The 14,930-nt window shown below is 49.1% G+C and overlaps 1 protein-coding gene across 1 annotated transcript; it reads left to right on the top strand.

Annotated features, from left to right (window-relative positions):
* The first annotated feature begins 1,211 nt into the window (after nucleotides 1-1,211).
* Nucleotides 1,212-2,392, top strand: LOC126004266 (pantothenate kinase 1). Its single transcript, XM_049770727.1, has one exon. It carries the CDS (start codon nucleotides 1,212-1,214, stop codon nucleotides 2,328-2,330), a length of 1,119 nt encoding a protein of 372 aa, XP_049626684.1. The 3' UTR covers nucleotides 2,331-2,392.
* Nucleotides 2,393-14,930: the final 12,538 nt, after the last annotated feature.

Genomic DNA, 14,930 nt, shown 5'->3' with positions numbered 1-14,930 from the left:
TGCAGAGCCAGGAGTAACCCCTGAGCACCACCAGATGTGCCCTCCCCCCTCAAAACCAGACATCCACCCTAGATTTGATCCCTAACACCCCATATGAACCCCTGAGCACCACTGGGAGTGATCTCTGAGTAATCCTACTAAATAAAAAATCCCAAATAAAAAAGATTCCGAGTGCAAGTCCTAGACTCGAGCACCTCCAAATATGAGCTCCTTTGGAAACAGGGTCTTGCAAATGACAGGAACCATGGTGAGACCCTACAGAGAAAGGGGGTGACCCCATGTTAGTAAAACTCAGTAAGACAGAATCCATATAAGAAGTGAGACGGGCGTTTTGTTTTGACTTAGCTGAAACAGTGTTTTAGAACCAGACCTGTGAGAACTTAGGTGCTGTTTTTGTTTTGTTTTTGGACTTTTTCAGAGTGTGCTCAGGGCTTTGTATTTGCAGAGCTCAGAAGACCTTATATAGTACAGAGGGGCCTGTTGGTGCAAGGCAACTGCCAGGCCTGCAGTACTTTAATCTCTCTGACTCCTGGAAACATTTCCTTCAGTTCTGAAATCAGAATTTCCAGGCAATGGCAGGTAGTTTTCTTTTTTTTTCTTTTTTTTTTTTTTGGTTTTTTGGGCCACACTCGGTAACGCTCAGGGGTTACTCCTGGCTATGTGCTCAGAAGTTGCTCCTGGATTGGGGGACCATATGGGACACCGGGGGATCGAACTGCAGTCCATCCAAGGCTAGCGCAGGTAAGGCAGGCACCTTACCTTTAGCGCCACCGCCCGGCCCCAGGTAGTTTTCTTTTAATGAGTGTTGTGTATGTAAATATTTTGGGGGATTACTATGTTACTCACCCTAAACTGATGGGTGATTGTGCCCTACCCTAGGGTGTGACCTGGCATTCTGCCCCCACCCTAGGGTGGTACCTGACTCTGGGGTATAAAAACAAGGGTCTGTGGAAGGCCGGGGGTCTTTTGCTGGAACTGAGGCTGAGTCTTTGGACTTCAGTCTTGTCTCCGAATAAAGCCAATATTTCCACGAACCTGACTGTCTGCAAGCTGTTTACTGCCATTTCACCTCAGAACCGTCGGCTGGACAGAGTGGCAGACGCTGGACAGGGTGGCAGACGCGTGCTCCGAGCTGGAGGAGAAGGGCCTCATCTTCCATCCCTCCATCAGTCAACCTCTTCAGGGACTCCTGAAGAGTCCCTTTGCAACAAATGAGTACCTTTGGTAATTTTTCTGCATTTCCTTGGTTCGGCATGGACATCGGCGGAACGCTGGTTAAGCTGGTCTACTTTGAACCGAAAGACATCACAGCCGAGGAGGAACAGGAGGAAGTGGAGAACCTGAAGAGCATCAGGAAGTACCTGACTTCAAATACTGCTTATGGGAAAACGGGGATCCGAGATGTCCACCTGGAACTGAAGAACTTGACCATGTGTGGGCGCAAGGGGAACCTGCACTTCATCCGCTTCCCAAGCTGCGCTTTGCACAGGTTCATTCAGATGGGCAGTGAGAAGAACTTCTCCAGCCTCCACACCACCCTCTGTGCCACAGGAGGAGGGGCATTCAAGTTCGAGGAGGACTTCAGAATGATAGCTGACCTGCAGCTCCACAAACTGGACGAACTGGACTGTCTGATTCAGGGCCTGCTTTATGTCGACTCCGTTGGCTTCAATGGCAAGCCGGAATGCTACTATTTTGAAAACCCGACAAATCCTGAATTGTGTCAAAAAAAGCCGTACTGCCTTGATAACCCGTACCCTATGTTGCTAGTGAACATGGGCTCAGGGGTCAGCATCCTCGCAGTGTACTCCAAGGACAACTATAAAAGAGTGACAGGGACCAGTCTTGGAGGTGGAACATTCCTAGGCCTATGTTGCCTGCTGACTGGTTGTGAGACCTTTGAAGAAGCTCTGGAAATGGCAGCTAAAGGCGACAGCACCAATGTTGATAAGCTGGTGAAGGACATTTACGGAGGAGACTATGAACGATTTGGCCTTCAAGGATCTGCTGTAGCATCCAGCTTTGGCAACATGATGAGTAAGGAAAAGCGAGAATCAATCAGCAAAGAAGACCTTGCCCGGGCCACCCTCATCACCATCACAAACAATATTGGCTCCATCGCGAGAACGTGTGCTTTGAATGAGAATATTGACAGAGTTGTGTTTGTTGGGAATTTTCTCAGAATCAATATGGTCTCCAGGAAGCTGCTAGCATATGCTATGGATTTTTGGTCCAAAGGACAGTTAAAAGCTCTGTTTTTGGAACATGAGGGTTATTTTGGAGCTGTGGGGGCACTTTTGGAACTGTTCAAAATGAATAATGAACAATAGAGATGAGCAGAAGATAGAAGAATCTTCTTTGAAGACAGGGACCTGACATCGCTGCTGGAGAAAGTGAAAAGACTGTGGGACAGATGGACTGAGATGGACAGATGCCAAGCCATAGGGCAGATGAACCCGCTAGATTTGTAAATACTTTCAAATCCTTCTAGCTGATCTTTTATTCAGGGGTTTTGAGCTTATGATTCAAAAATGGGGAATACAAGAGTTTTTTCTGTATACTGTATTTTTTTTAAAAAAAAAAAAAAAGAAAAACAATTTGTGCAGCGTGGCCAAAACCTATTGACTTTATGCATTAATTTTGGAAAGTTATATGATGGGTAAGGACCTGAAATGTAAAAGTGCTGTTTATTTTTCTTCTGGGGTTTACTGATCAGTGTGGTAATTTTAACTTCATTTAGTAATGACTCTAGGAGATTTTACCTTGACTTATATTTTTCATGACGTTTCATGATTTGCTGTTGGTTTCAAGTGAAACTACAAATCTGGCATGTATAACTGTGAACACTATTATAATTTTGTCTGCCTTTTGGGTCTTTTTTGTTTTGTTTTGTTTTGTTTGTTTCTGTTTAAGTATCATGGTAAAAAGAGCCCTTTCTACTATTTCTGTGCCTGGAAATCTCTTCTCTTTAAAGTTCATATTCATCAAGGTGCTGCTAACCAACTCAGTCATAGTTAATTAAGTGCAAAATCTAAAGTGCTCAGAAAGTGCCCTTGACGAGAAAACTCTGAAGGTATCAGTGGATTTAGTAAGCCTTAGCAAATCTTGAAAATCATATGCAATTTTTCTTACCCATTAATAATAATAATATATCTTTTGTTGGTTTTAGTTTGTGTTAAATTAATTGAAATGTCCTATAATGACATCTCAGCCACACACTATACGGATGGCAGCACATCCTCCGATAGGACATTGTAGATTGGGGAGACAGTTTTCCCTATAGACTAACTGCACACTGGGAGGCTGAGGGGAAGTCATGATTTGAGGTGACAGACAGTGACACCTGTCTGTTTTGTACCTTGTGTGTACCTAGGAGCATTGTAAAAGGGCATCTTAAATAATAAAGTTTTCTCATTTAAAAAAAAAAAAGAAGTGAGATGGAGGCACCTGTGATGAACACGTGGTCTGCATGTGGGAGATCCATGTACCATCCCCTGTACCACAGGGTCCCCCCATGCCCCTGCACAGAGCTACAAGCACAGAACCACCATAAGCCCTGAGCACCACTGGGTGTGGCCCCAAGCAAAAGCAGAAACTAATAAATGCAACAGACAGAAGACATGCAGGCAAAGAAGGCAAAGGAAATACTGGACAGACAGAGCTGCAAGTCAAATGACACTCCAATGGTAGTTTAGGACCCCAGAAGTAGAAGACATAGGAAGGGTTCACCTCCATAGGGTCCCAGAAACCCTATCTCTTGAATTCCTGGGCTGTAAGTAAATCATTTTTGTGATTAGAGCCACACTATGGTTTGGGTTACTTGATTATAGGGGTTTGGGGGATCCAGTGCCAGCTGGATTCTTTCAGTAGGGAGCAGAGCCTGGGAGTCCAGCTTTCTGTTCCCACCCCCACCCCCCATGAGCCCAGCTGACTTTCTGTCTGACTCCACAATTACTTGAGATGTTCCCACTGTCGCTGCGCTTGGCTGCTTCTGATCCAGAAAAATCCTATTCTCACCCAGCTTCCCTCAGTCAGGGGTGCCTAGTGACCTGAAGGCTCAGCACAGCTTGTCTCCTCCATCCTGTGTCACCCGATCCTAGCTTAAGTGACCCTAGTGTAAGTGAGACAGGACTAGAGCCATGGGTAGGACCTTGGCAAGTGGCAAGAAGATGTCAAACCACTTCAGGGGCATCTGCCCGGCCTCAAAACACCCACTGGGGTGGGTGTCTGCCTCAGAGAAACCTGAGGGTTTCCCATGGGGACATGGTGGGCAACAGCCTGGGCTGTGAGAGGGGTGGCATAGAGCATACACCTGGTGGCTTACTCCTTACTCTGTGTTCAAGGATCACTCCAAGAAGGCTTGGGGAGCTTGATGGGGGTATTGGGGATCGAACCTGGGTCAGCTGAGTGCAAAGCAAGCACCATAACCACTGCACTATCAAATCACTTCAGCCCCAAGTCAGAGGCTAAAGAACTCCATGATCAGAGCAGACAGATGGCAGCCAGCAAGGATATGGAAGGGCTGGCCCATGTTGGGGTGTGAATCATGCCAGAGTTCACCACAGGCACAAGGAGAACGAGCCTGGGCAAGGAAGCAGGGAAAGTGAGGGCTGGAAGAGACAGATATGGCTGTGCTGGCGAAGCAAACGCAGGACCGGGGAGTCAGAGACACAAATCAGAAGAACTAGCCGGCGGGTGAAACCTAACCCTCACATTCAATATGGAAAGAATGTCTGTGATTTGGGCCTGGAAACAAGAGCCTGAGTGGGGCTAAGAACTCACTCCTGCCCCTCACTTTCCTACTTCTGCCACTGCCAGAGAACAAAATCTCACAGCAGACCTCACAAAGCAGGATCAGCACATCTGAGAGATAATCTGGTGCCATGTGAGGAGAGCTCAAAATGTTAGGGTGTGCTCATCAGGATTCAGGAATCCTGCAGAAGGCCCCCCCTCCCAAATAACATCTAGAACTCACCAGGACTTCAAGTAGACAGATGATTTTTCCCTTTCATATAAACATCTGGGTAAGAACCAGGGATGGAGTTCAGCGGTACAGTACATGCTTTACATGTGGAAGACCTGAGTTCAATCCCTGGCACTGGCCCCAATAAATAATGAATTCATGGGTAAACTGAGGGTCAAAGAGAGAGTATAAAATTGACATTGCAAACACCTGCTTCTGTTGTGACTCTGGTTCAATCTCCAGTACTATGTGTGGTCTCTCAAGTACTGCCAGGGGTCTCCTGAGTATAGAACCCTTGAGTAATATAGGAGGTGGATCAACTGTCCCTCCCCACCCAAAGTGGGGATTTAAGTAATTTTGGCTGGGCTGATATTCCAGCATGCCTGGGATTCTTACTATATGATCATTCTACCCTGCAGAGCTTCCAGTCTCAAGATGACTGTCTCAACTCCAGCTATTATATCTGTACCCCAATTAACAGGCTAGAGAAAGGGAAAAACAAAGGGAAGGTTGGAGAGAGGAAGGCAGAAAGACATGCCTCTGATGGTCAAGGATATCTCCAAGCACTGACTTACATTCCTGAAATGAACCACATGATCACATTGAATTTCAAAGAAAGTGGGATGTATCAGCTAATGTTTATGCCAAACTCCAATTTACAAGCCAATTCCTCTTGAATTCAAATACTCCAGATTGGTGAAAGATCTTAAGGAAACTGTCCCCTAAACCTAGGACAGATAAGTTTTCCAGAGTGACATGGAACAGAGGAGGGCTTGGAAAGGAGGTGGCACAGGTTTATATCAACTCCAACTGTGGAAATAATTGCAAGACAATGTAGCCACCAAAGGTGATTGACAGGCAACATCTGTGCTCTGCATGTCACAGAGAAATGCATATGGGAAATAAATGATGAGAAGGGCACAAATTAACATAAAGCAGCAGCATAAAACTGCACAGTGATCGAAAATACATAGGCACAAACTCAGTGCAAGTTCAAAGAGATGAAAAGTGTTAGATGCTTTTAATGTGTGCAGGCAAGAATGTAAACATTTTTGTGCATATAAGTTTTTAAAATTTTGGAACCACACTGGAAGTTCTCAGGGGCTACTCCTGGCTTAGTGCTTGGGACTTAGTGTTATGGGACCATATACTGCTAGTATCAAATTTAGGGATCAAATTCAGGCCTCCCTCATGCAAGGTGTATACTCAATCCTTGACTCATCTCCCTAGCCCCAATACATTATTTCAGTCATCAGAAACTCTTACAGACTCCAATTGGTCTCAGCCCAAATAACAATTATAACAACTAGAGTCATCATAGCCCTGCCTGGAAGATGTCACTGTGGTAAAAATCCCAACTGTCCCCACTCAGCTAAGGGGTGGGGGGTGTCCCAGCTCCCTTTTCAGGCCAACATAAATAGAACCTTTCCTCTATATCTCATATGAGGCTTTTCACCACCTCCCCACATTGCCCTTTCCCATTTTCCCACTCTCCCTCTCTCTCTTCTCTTGGAGACCTTTCTTGACATATGCCCAGTTTCAGCTGGCCACAACGTATTCATTCTTCAAGCCCAACCAGATGCCTCCTCTGCCTGGAAGTCCTTCCTGCTCATCATAGTAGAGTGTAATGGACCTTTAGTACCTTCTACTTAAATTCTCCATGCTTTAAATATATCCATTTATTTCTGTGTTCTCTAGTAGATAACAAGAAACTCCTAATGTTCAATTAGTAGTTGGTAAGTAGATGGATGGGTGGATGGATTGATGGATGGACAGAAGGGTATATCGACAAATATGTGATAATTAGATAATGAATTGGTGGATGGGTAGCTGGATATATAGATGGGTGTTAAGTGAATGGATGGATGGATTGGTGAATGGATGGGTGGGTGGATGGATCAATGATGGGTGTAGGTGGGTTGGTGGGTGAATAGGTGGGTATAAGTGTGGGCAGATGGAAAGGTAGGTGGGCAGATGGACGGATGAGTGGTTAGATGGATGGATGATGGGTGAATGAGTGGGTAGAAGGAAAAGTAGATAGATGGATGCATAGATGGAAGGATAGATAAATGTTCAGATGGATAGATGAGTGAATGTATTTATTAAGTAGTTGAGAATTGATGAGGAACCTATTCATTGAGAAAAGAATAATTTTCACTCACCCATCCATTCACTTACCACCCATCCATTTATCCATCTACCCATCTATCTACCACCATCCATCTATCTATCCACCAATTCATTATTCAGTTATCATTTATTTGTTGATATACCCATATTTTCTTTTCTCAATTGAGAAAAGATGTCTGCTCTGTCAAAAATGTCCAGAACAAAAAGAAACAGTTGTCTGCTGTTATCCTGGCTTTGAACTGTAAGAATCCCAGAAATTTACATCGTCCACCTAAGCCACTGACTGAGATTGAGGGAAGGGAACATGAGGTGGGGAAAGGGTCTCCTGTGATCTTTGTTCAACACATTGCTCATTAGTCGGATATTATGGGGTGGTGGGTTTGCTCCCTGGTGACCCAGAAAAGCAGAGAAGCACCCTCCTTTTCTTCATTGTGGGCATCCTCAACCTCAAGTCCCCTCTCTTATATTCTGTTTATCAGTCTTGACACCACTGATTGCATCTGACTAGGAACTGGGGTGTTATCTAATGTCCAAAGTCTCATTTATTGAGCCAGAAGATGACTCAAAGGGCTGTGGTGCATGCTTTCATGCAGGATCCTTGAATTCCATTTGCTGTACCACATAGTTCCCCAGAGGAAACACTGAAAGGGACCCCAAGCATGACCATTCTGCTCCATACACGTCTCTTAAAGGGAGGACATTAAAAGTTTCAGCCATGCTGAAGACCCAGAGTCAGTGATGAGATGGGACATATTCACAGAAGGGAAGAGTCCCTTAGGGAAGTCCCCAAAACTTCCCTGGCCAAAAGGGCCCAAGGTCCTAAGTAGCCTCCCCAGTCCTAACCTCTCCTCAGGGCTCCAATGGGTGATAGCAGTTTCTGGCAGAACTTGCTTGGTCCCAGGACTAAGGGTGTAGGGGCCTCTCCATTGGGCCACTGCTTTCCTCACCCCATAGGATGTGGCCTGAGTGAGCTGTGTGCTACACATACCCACAGGTACTGACCACAGGTGCTCCTGAAGCTGATTCTTCTCAAAGGGCCTCGATTTCCTAGTAGGCCCCGAGTGCTCTACACAGGAACATGTGAGCTTAGGGTAAGACAGGATTGAGGGGCATGTTTGCTTCTTCAGTTGCTTCATCTGTGGGGCTGAGTCCCTCCCAGCCCTACATCATGGTGGGAGACAGATCTCACCATAGGTGAAAGCGGAAGGTCAGGATGGTGGCAGCCATGATAGAAGCTTCCAAAATTTTCTCTTAAAGCCCTCCTGGGTATGGATTCAGCCAGGCTTCCCTGCTGTGCTGGGGACCCCAGGCTGGGGAAATGTCTCCTCTGTGCTCAGCCTTTTCCTTCAATACTACCATGGTGTGCAGAGGGCCTGTCTCACTGTATGTATCACTGACTTTGTAGTACTAGAGATTCCTTGGGGTCCCCTTGAAGCCCAGGTGTCAGCCAACACTCTTGGGTCAGCTCTCCTGTGCTGGGGGGAGTTTCCTCAGTCCTGAGCCTGCCTGGCCCTCCCTTCTCTCAGACCCTGTCTCTCAGCCTGGCCTCCCCCACCAAGATTCCCACAAACTCCATCTCCACAGCGCCCATGCCAAGGGTCTAGCCTGTCCCCTCACAGGCTGTTCTACATCACTTCGCAGCCTGTGGCCGTCTGTGAGGTCTAACAGGAAGCCATGGGTGCCCAGACCAATGCACTTCCTCCCAGGCTCACTGGACATAAACTCCTGGCTCTGCACTTAGGACTCACTCCTGACAGGCTAGAGAGATGATAAAGGATGCCGGAGATCAAGCCTAGGTTGGCCTTGTGCAAGGCAAACACCCTCCTTGCTGTGCTATTGCTCCATACCACGTCTTTGTTCCATAAGCAAGTCCATACCCCTCATCTAATCTAGCCTGATCCATGAGCAGCTTCTCCCATATTGTACTTCAACACTGGTAGGGTTTTTGCTTCTGTTGCAAGTGGCAATAATTCAGGGCCTTGCTGAATCAGAGAAGGAACATAGAGACCTCAGAGATCATTTCTCAGAGAGGAAAACTGAAACTGGAAGAGGAAGGAAATTGCCTCCCAGGGCAGTTCCCCAGCAGCTGGCAGGGTACCCAGCGCTCCCCTCCCTATGGGTGGCCTTCAGCGTGAGGGTGTTCCCAGGGCTTATCTGGCCAACCAGGGTGGGCACAGTGATGCCCCTCTGCCTGCCTGGCAGATGACAGGCAGGGAGTAGCCACAGGGGAGTCCCAGCAGGAATGCAGCTAGCGTATTGTCATTTCGACTTGTCCAACAGCCCTTATTTTACCAAGACCCTAAACCCAACAAACACAGTTAACTGACCTGACAGTTTCACTTAAGAGAGGCTGAGCACAGCCAAAGTCCTAATCTCTGAGGAGACAAAAACTCTGGGTAGAGAGCATGGGAGAATTGACTGACATCCTACACACACCACACACATCCCAGATCATATATACCATACATTTGTACATACATCACAGCACATAGGCCATACACACGTCATAATTGACCCCCACACAAGACATATAATACCATGACAACACACAAGGGGTGCCCTATATGGACATGTTACATACAACCAAACATGCCACTACATGTTACATGCATGATTACACACAGCACATTGTTACATGGAAACACATCACATGTAATGTGCATACACCACACACCATACACACAATAAGCATGCATGCCACAGACTGCATCAATGCAACATTAGTCAATCACAATGTCATATACACATTACACATGATACACATCATGCACACACTACATTGTCACTTGGCATGTTATGCACATGATTTACATGTCATATATATCATACATATGGCATGAATACATCATACATACCACATCCATCACACATGTCACACACAGAACACATCATGCACCAACCACACTGTACAATCATCATATACATGTCATAATATACTTGTCACATACCACACAACATACATATCATAACATACATATGATGTGATACACATATCACAATATCCATTCCATGACACTTAATACACAGATCAGGCATACCTCATACACTCACACCACCCCCTTTTTCTGATTTGCCAATAAACTCCAAGCCTGTACTTGTCTCCATAGTGCCCCTTGCAGAGGTGTGGCTCTTGCTAATAGAGACAAAAGACAAGGCTCAGTGTCCCCAGCACGTCCATTCTTCAGATCCAGGATGGATGCACCTCGAGCTCGTTTCCCCTTGTCCCTGTACTCTCCCTTGGAAATGAGGGGCACAGAGGGGGTGGAAGATACATAGTATCCCCCAGACTAATCTCCTAGGCAGCTAGTCACTGCTCTTGTTCTGGTGGTCTTCAGGAATTGCCCTGCAAATGGGCACTTTACCCTTAAGCCTCCCCCGAACCTGGGTCTCAGAACCATGCTATCTGTGCCACCATGCAGAATCCGGGGGATCCTTAGGCTTCAGGACACAAAGAAGGTGCTCGGGGTGCCTTTGGCCTGGGGCACTGCGTGGCTGAGCGCCAGCTATGGGGCCATTGGCAGGGCTGGAAGACTTGGTACTTTTCACCAGCCTAGCTCTAGGAACAGCTACACTAGCGAACAGTTCATGAAGAAAGCACACAGAGAATTTCAATGAAGAACTGCCTGGGGACTGGCATGGACAGGGTTCTGGAGAACCCCTCCTAGGACGGAAGGAACTGGGTGAGAAAGATGGGGAAACTGAGGACAGAGGGCATACATGGACCTGTGCATTGGTGCCGTGTGCCGGGACACCGAAGTACAGGCAGAAAGGGGCCGTCGCAGGTATCCTGGCCCTGGGGGATGAAAGCCATGGAAGACCTTCTTTGGCCCCTGGCCTCAGGGACCCCAACAGCTGCCTTCTGTCTCTTTAGCAAGAGCCACACAACTGCAAGGGGCAGGAGGCAGGGACCCAACCATTTAGAAAACTCATTAAGAGTTGATTTTCGTCTTGTGTTCTCATTTCCAAACAACCCCCATATTTTAGATACCTCGAGGGCATAGGACAAACATTGAGCTTGGGGGAAGAATTACAACCATGGAAAGTTCTAGAATCAGAGCAGTATTAATCATCTTCCAGCCAATCTTCCCAAAGCAAGACTGCAGGTCTTTTACCTACTTCTAAAGTCAACTCATCAATGGAGGGCCAGGAGGTCCTACAGTGCAGATGGTGAGGGTGAGGGGACCCAGACAGGAAATCAGGATTTTATCCAGGTCAATTCCTTCATGCTGGGGTACCTTTGACACCCAATCTGGGGTGCACACATGATCTGAATTGCTTGACATAACTAGCCTCTGACAAGCAAGGTGTTGAAGAGTCATGTTGATTCTATGATTCTATTCCTTTGGCCAGAGACTGCTCCCCTGAAATTCATTCCCAGATAACCCAGGAGGAGACCCCCACCCCTCATTCTCCAGCTCTGCCTCACTCCCCATTCCAGCCTTTGCTCCACCATGTCTCCCCTCCCAAACTACCCCCACCCCTACTTCTTCTCATTGGTCAACCAAAGGAACAATAACTCCCTGGAGAGAAGGTTCTTGTGACAAAGGGAACAGGAAGGATCCGTGGCCTATCACCTCTCTGCTACAGCCCCCAGGGCTGGGAGGTGACAGCAACCACCTGGGACTCTGTCAAGCAGAGCTCAGGGTGGCCTGAAAGGACACAAGAAGGGGAGGGACAGCCCCCTGTGACCTGCGACCCTCACTTCCTGCCTGCCCCATCAGCAGTGGGAACAGGGCTGGGCTGCAGAAACCATCTGCTGGTGTCAATGCAGGGGCCCTGCACTGGGCATGGAGGGAGGAAATCAGAATGGTGCTAAGCAGGGCAAAGAGAGAGAACACAGGAGTTAAGATGCTTGTCTTGCAGGCAGCCACAGAAACAATCACCATGTCACTCAGCACCACATGGTCACCCAAATACTGCCTGGAGTGACCCAAGCACAGACTCAGGAATAGTCCAAGTACTACTACCAGGTGTGACCCAACCCCCACTGCCAACCCAACTCCTCAAAGAAAGAAAAATTATAGGAATATTTTCCATAAAATTCACCTCCAAAGTAAAGTTATTTCTGGGCTGGAGCTATAGTACAGTGGGGAAGGTGCTTGCTTTGCATGTAGGTTTGATCCCTGACATCCCATATGGTCCCAAGTACCACCAGCAGTGGTACAGTAGTACAGTGATTCCTGAGTGAAAATCCAGGAGTAACCTTTGAACACAGAGCACAAGACCCCCACCCAAATAAAAACAGAATCTCTGGAAGCTCTTCAACACCTCTCTTCAACACCCCAGGGGATGGAGATAGGTTCCCACTGTCTGAACATCACCACAGCAAGAAGCAGGGACTATAGGAAGCAAGGAAGAAACATGAGAACCAGGGACCCAGCTCTGGGTGATCAGTAAGACCTGGGGGAACTCTGGGGGTTGGGACCAAGGTAACTGCTGGGTGCTATCCTGGGAATGGAGATTAGGGAGCAGGAAAAGAGGTACACTGAGAACCACCTTCTAGTACGTGACAAGGATGGGAATCCAGGCAGGAGAACATGAGAGGACACAGGAGAAAATGGAAAGCGGCAGGTTGCAATGCCAACAAGGAATCTGCTGGGCGACAGTGGTGAGTTCTCCATCACTGGACGCAACTGAGTACTCTAAGGAATATGCTCAAAGAGATTCTGTGTCAGTGGTGCAGGGTGCAACAAGATACTATCTAGGCATTTTCCCACCCAAGAGACCTTCCCGGATCAAGTGAGGCTGTTTCACAAAGACTGATATCCATCTACTACTTAGTTTTTTCCAGGCACTATTCAAGGGAGGTCCAAATGGGTGCGCTCACCCTGAGTTCTCTGTCAACATCCACTTAAATATTAAGCCAGCCAGTCCTCATGGCACCTCTGTGAGGGAGATGGGTGGCCATCCTCCAGCTTAGAGGCCTCCTGATGGGGGCCTGAACAGCACCAATCAACAGCTTTGTGTCCAGCAAAAGACAATGGGAGACAAAATAGCAACTATTCAGCACATCAGGACAATGTGCTTAAACCCTGTGTAGGTAGATTGTGTTTAATCCTCAAACAACTGCAAAGAACAGTTACTATTACTTTTCCTTCCTTCCTACCTTCCTTCCCTCTTTCTTTCCTTCCTTCCACTTCTCAGGGGACCATGCCCAGGATCCCACCCGGGCCTTCTGCCTGGTATCCCACCACTGCAGCTAATACTGAACCCTTTCACTTTATTTTTCTAGATAATTGAGGCCTTGGAGAGTCTCCGTAAGTGGCCTGGAATGAACAAAGAAAGGCTAGCGGGGGAAGTAAGACAGCTGGGGCCTGGTGGAGAGACGCCAAATGGGAAGTCCGAGGTCAGGGCTCCAGTTCCTCACCTTTCTTCCTCCCCACACTACTGAATGTGGAAGATACTAGGTGAGGGGGGGGGGGGCTAATGGAATTCCCAGTTCCTCCCACACACAGGATGGCAATTGTCTTCCCAAGAGAAAGCCTCTGGACAGAATTTCCGGGCTGGGACAGCCCTAGGAAAGGGGAGAGGAGGGAGGGCGGGAAGACTCTTGGGGGACCATCAGCCCACCCCACCTCCCAGATCAGTCCAACTCTCCTGTCTCCAGGCCACACCAGTCACTGCTCATCCAGTCTCTGTGACAGGTCCGGGACTTTCAAACCAGAAAAGCGGGGACTGGGGCCCCCAACAGCGCCCACTAACTTCAGTGCCCAGAAAAGTTCTAATAGGCGTCCCCAGGAATCTGCCTCAGAACTGGAGTTTCTCCAAGGCCCCCAACCTAGCCCACCTCCAGTTCCTGGACACTCTGGCTCCAGGGGGTTGGGGAGGGCCCTTGGGAGCCAAACTCAGCCCAAGAGACAGGAATTGCTGGGGTGGAGGGGTCCCTAAAACTGGAGCTGAGGTAGCCCCTCACCAAAGCCGGTTTCTCAGATGCCGGTTCTCCAGCCCCCGCCTGAACCTCGGATGGCTCAGCTCAAACGCACAAGGTCCCTGAAACTTAGGGAGCAGGGGAGGACCCTGGCCTCTGCCCAAGTACAGGCAGTCTTGGCAAAGCCCAGTCCGAAGGTCGCGAGGTCCCGGGATAGGAGGGAGGTGCGGGGGAAGGGAACCTGCGGGTCCTCCCCTCCTCCCTAAGTTTCAGGGTCCCTGTCCCCTCGCCGCTCTCCAGTGGCACCAGTGACTCTGTGCGCGCGCGCTCGGAGGCGCAGGCGGAGCGGTGGGTGCGGGAGGCTGGCGGGGCGCCCAGAAAGCGCGTGGCCCGCAGGCAAAGTCCAGAAACCGCCAGAACAGGGGGGACAGGGATCCACAGACCCCCGACCACGCTCCGGATCTGCCACTGCCCCTCCACACACCCCCACCTCGCCGCCACCCAGAGGAACCCGCTGCCTTGGCACCAAGCGACGTCTGGGCTCCCCAAGTGGAGTCCGTTCTTGGGGTTCTGCATCTCCCCAGATCCCTTGGGCTCAGAACTTGGGGTCCGGCCCGGGGTGCAGCCCTGGGCACCTTCTCAGCCCTCCAACCACTCCGAGATCCCGCAGCCCCGAGAAGAGGAGTTGTGGGGAACCCGCACGCGCTCACCCCGGACTTACCCAGTGAGGTCCCCGCGCGCGGGCGCCCCAGCCTGTCGGATCATGCCTCCGGCAGCTGCGGGACGGTGCACCGAGGGGGCTCAGGCTCCGGGCGGCACGGCCCGCGGGGTCCCCGGCACCCGCATTCCCTGGCGCTGGCCCTCGGAGGGGAAGGGCCCGAGCGGGCGCCGCCGCCTCGCCTCGCCTCGCCTCGCCTGCCCGCGCAGAGTGGGGCCGCGCCGAGCTGGTCCTTCCACTTCCTGTAGCGC

The sequence above is a fragment of the Suncus etruscus genome, chromosome 3 (genome assembly GCF_024139225.1).
Source record: "Suncus etruscus isolate mSunEtr1 chromosome 3, mSunEtr1.pri.cur, whole genome shotgun sequence".
Taxonomy (NCBI): Eukaryota; Metazoa; Chordata; class Mammalia; order Eulipotyphla; family Soricidae; genus Suncus; species Suncus etruscus.
Note: the sequence above shows the minus strand (reverse complement) of the source record. Positions and strands in the feature narration are given on the sequence as shown.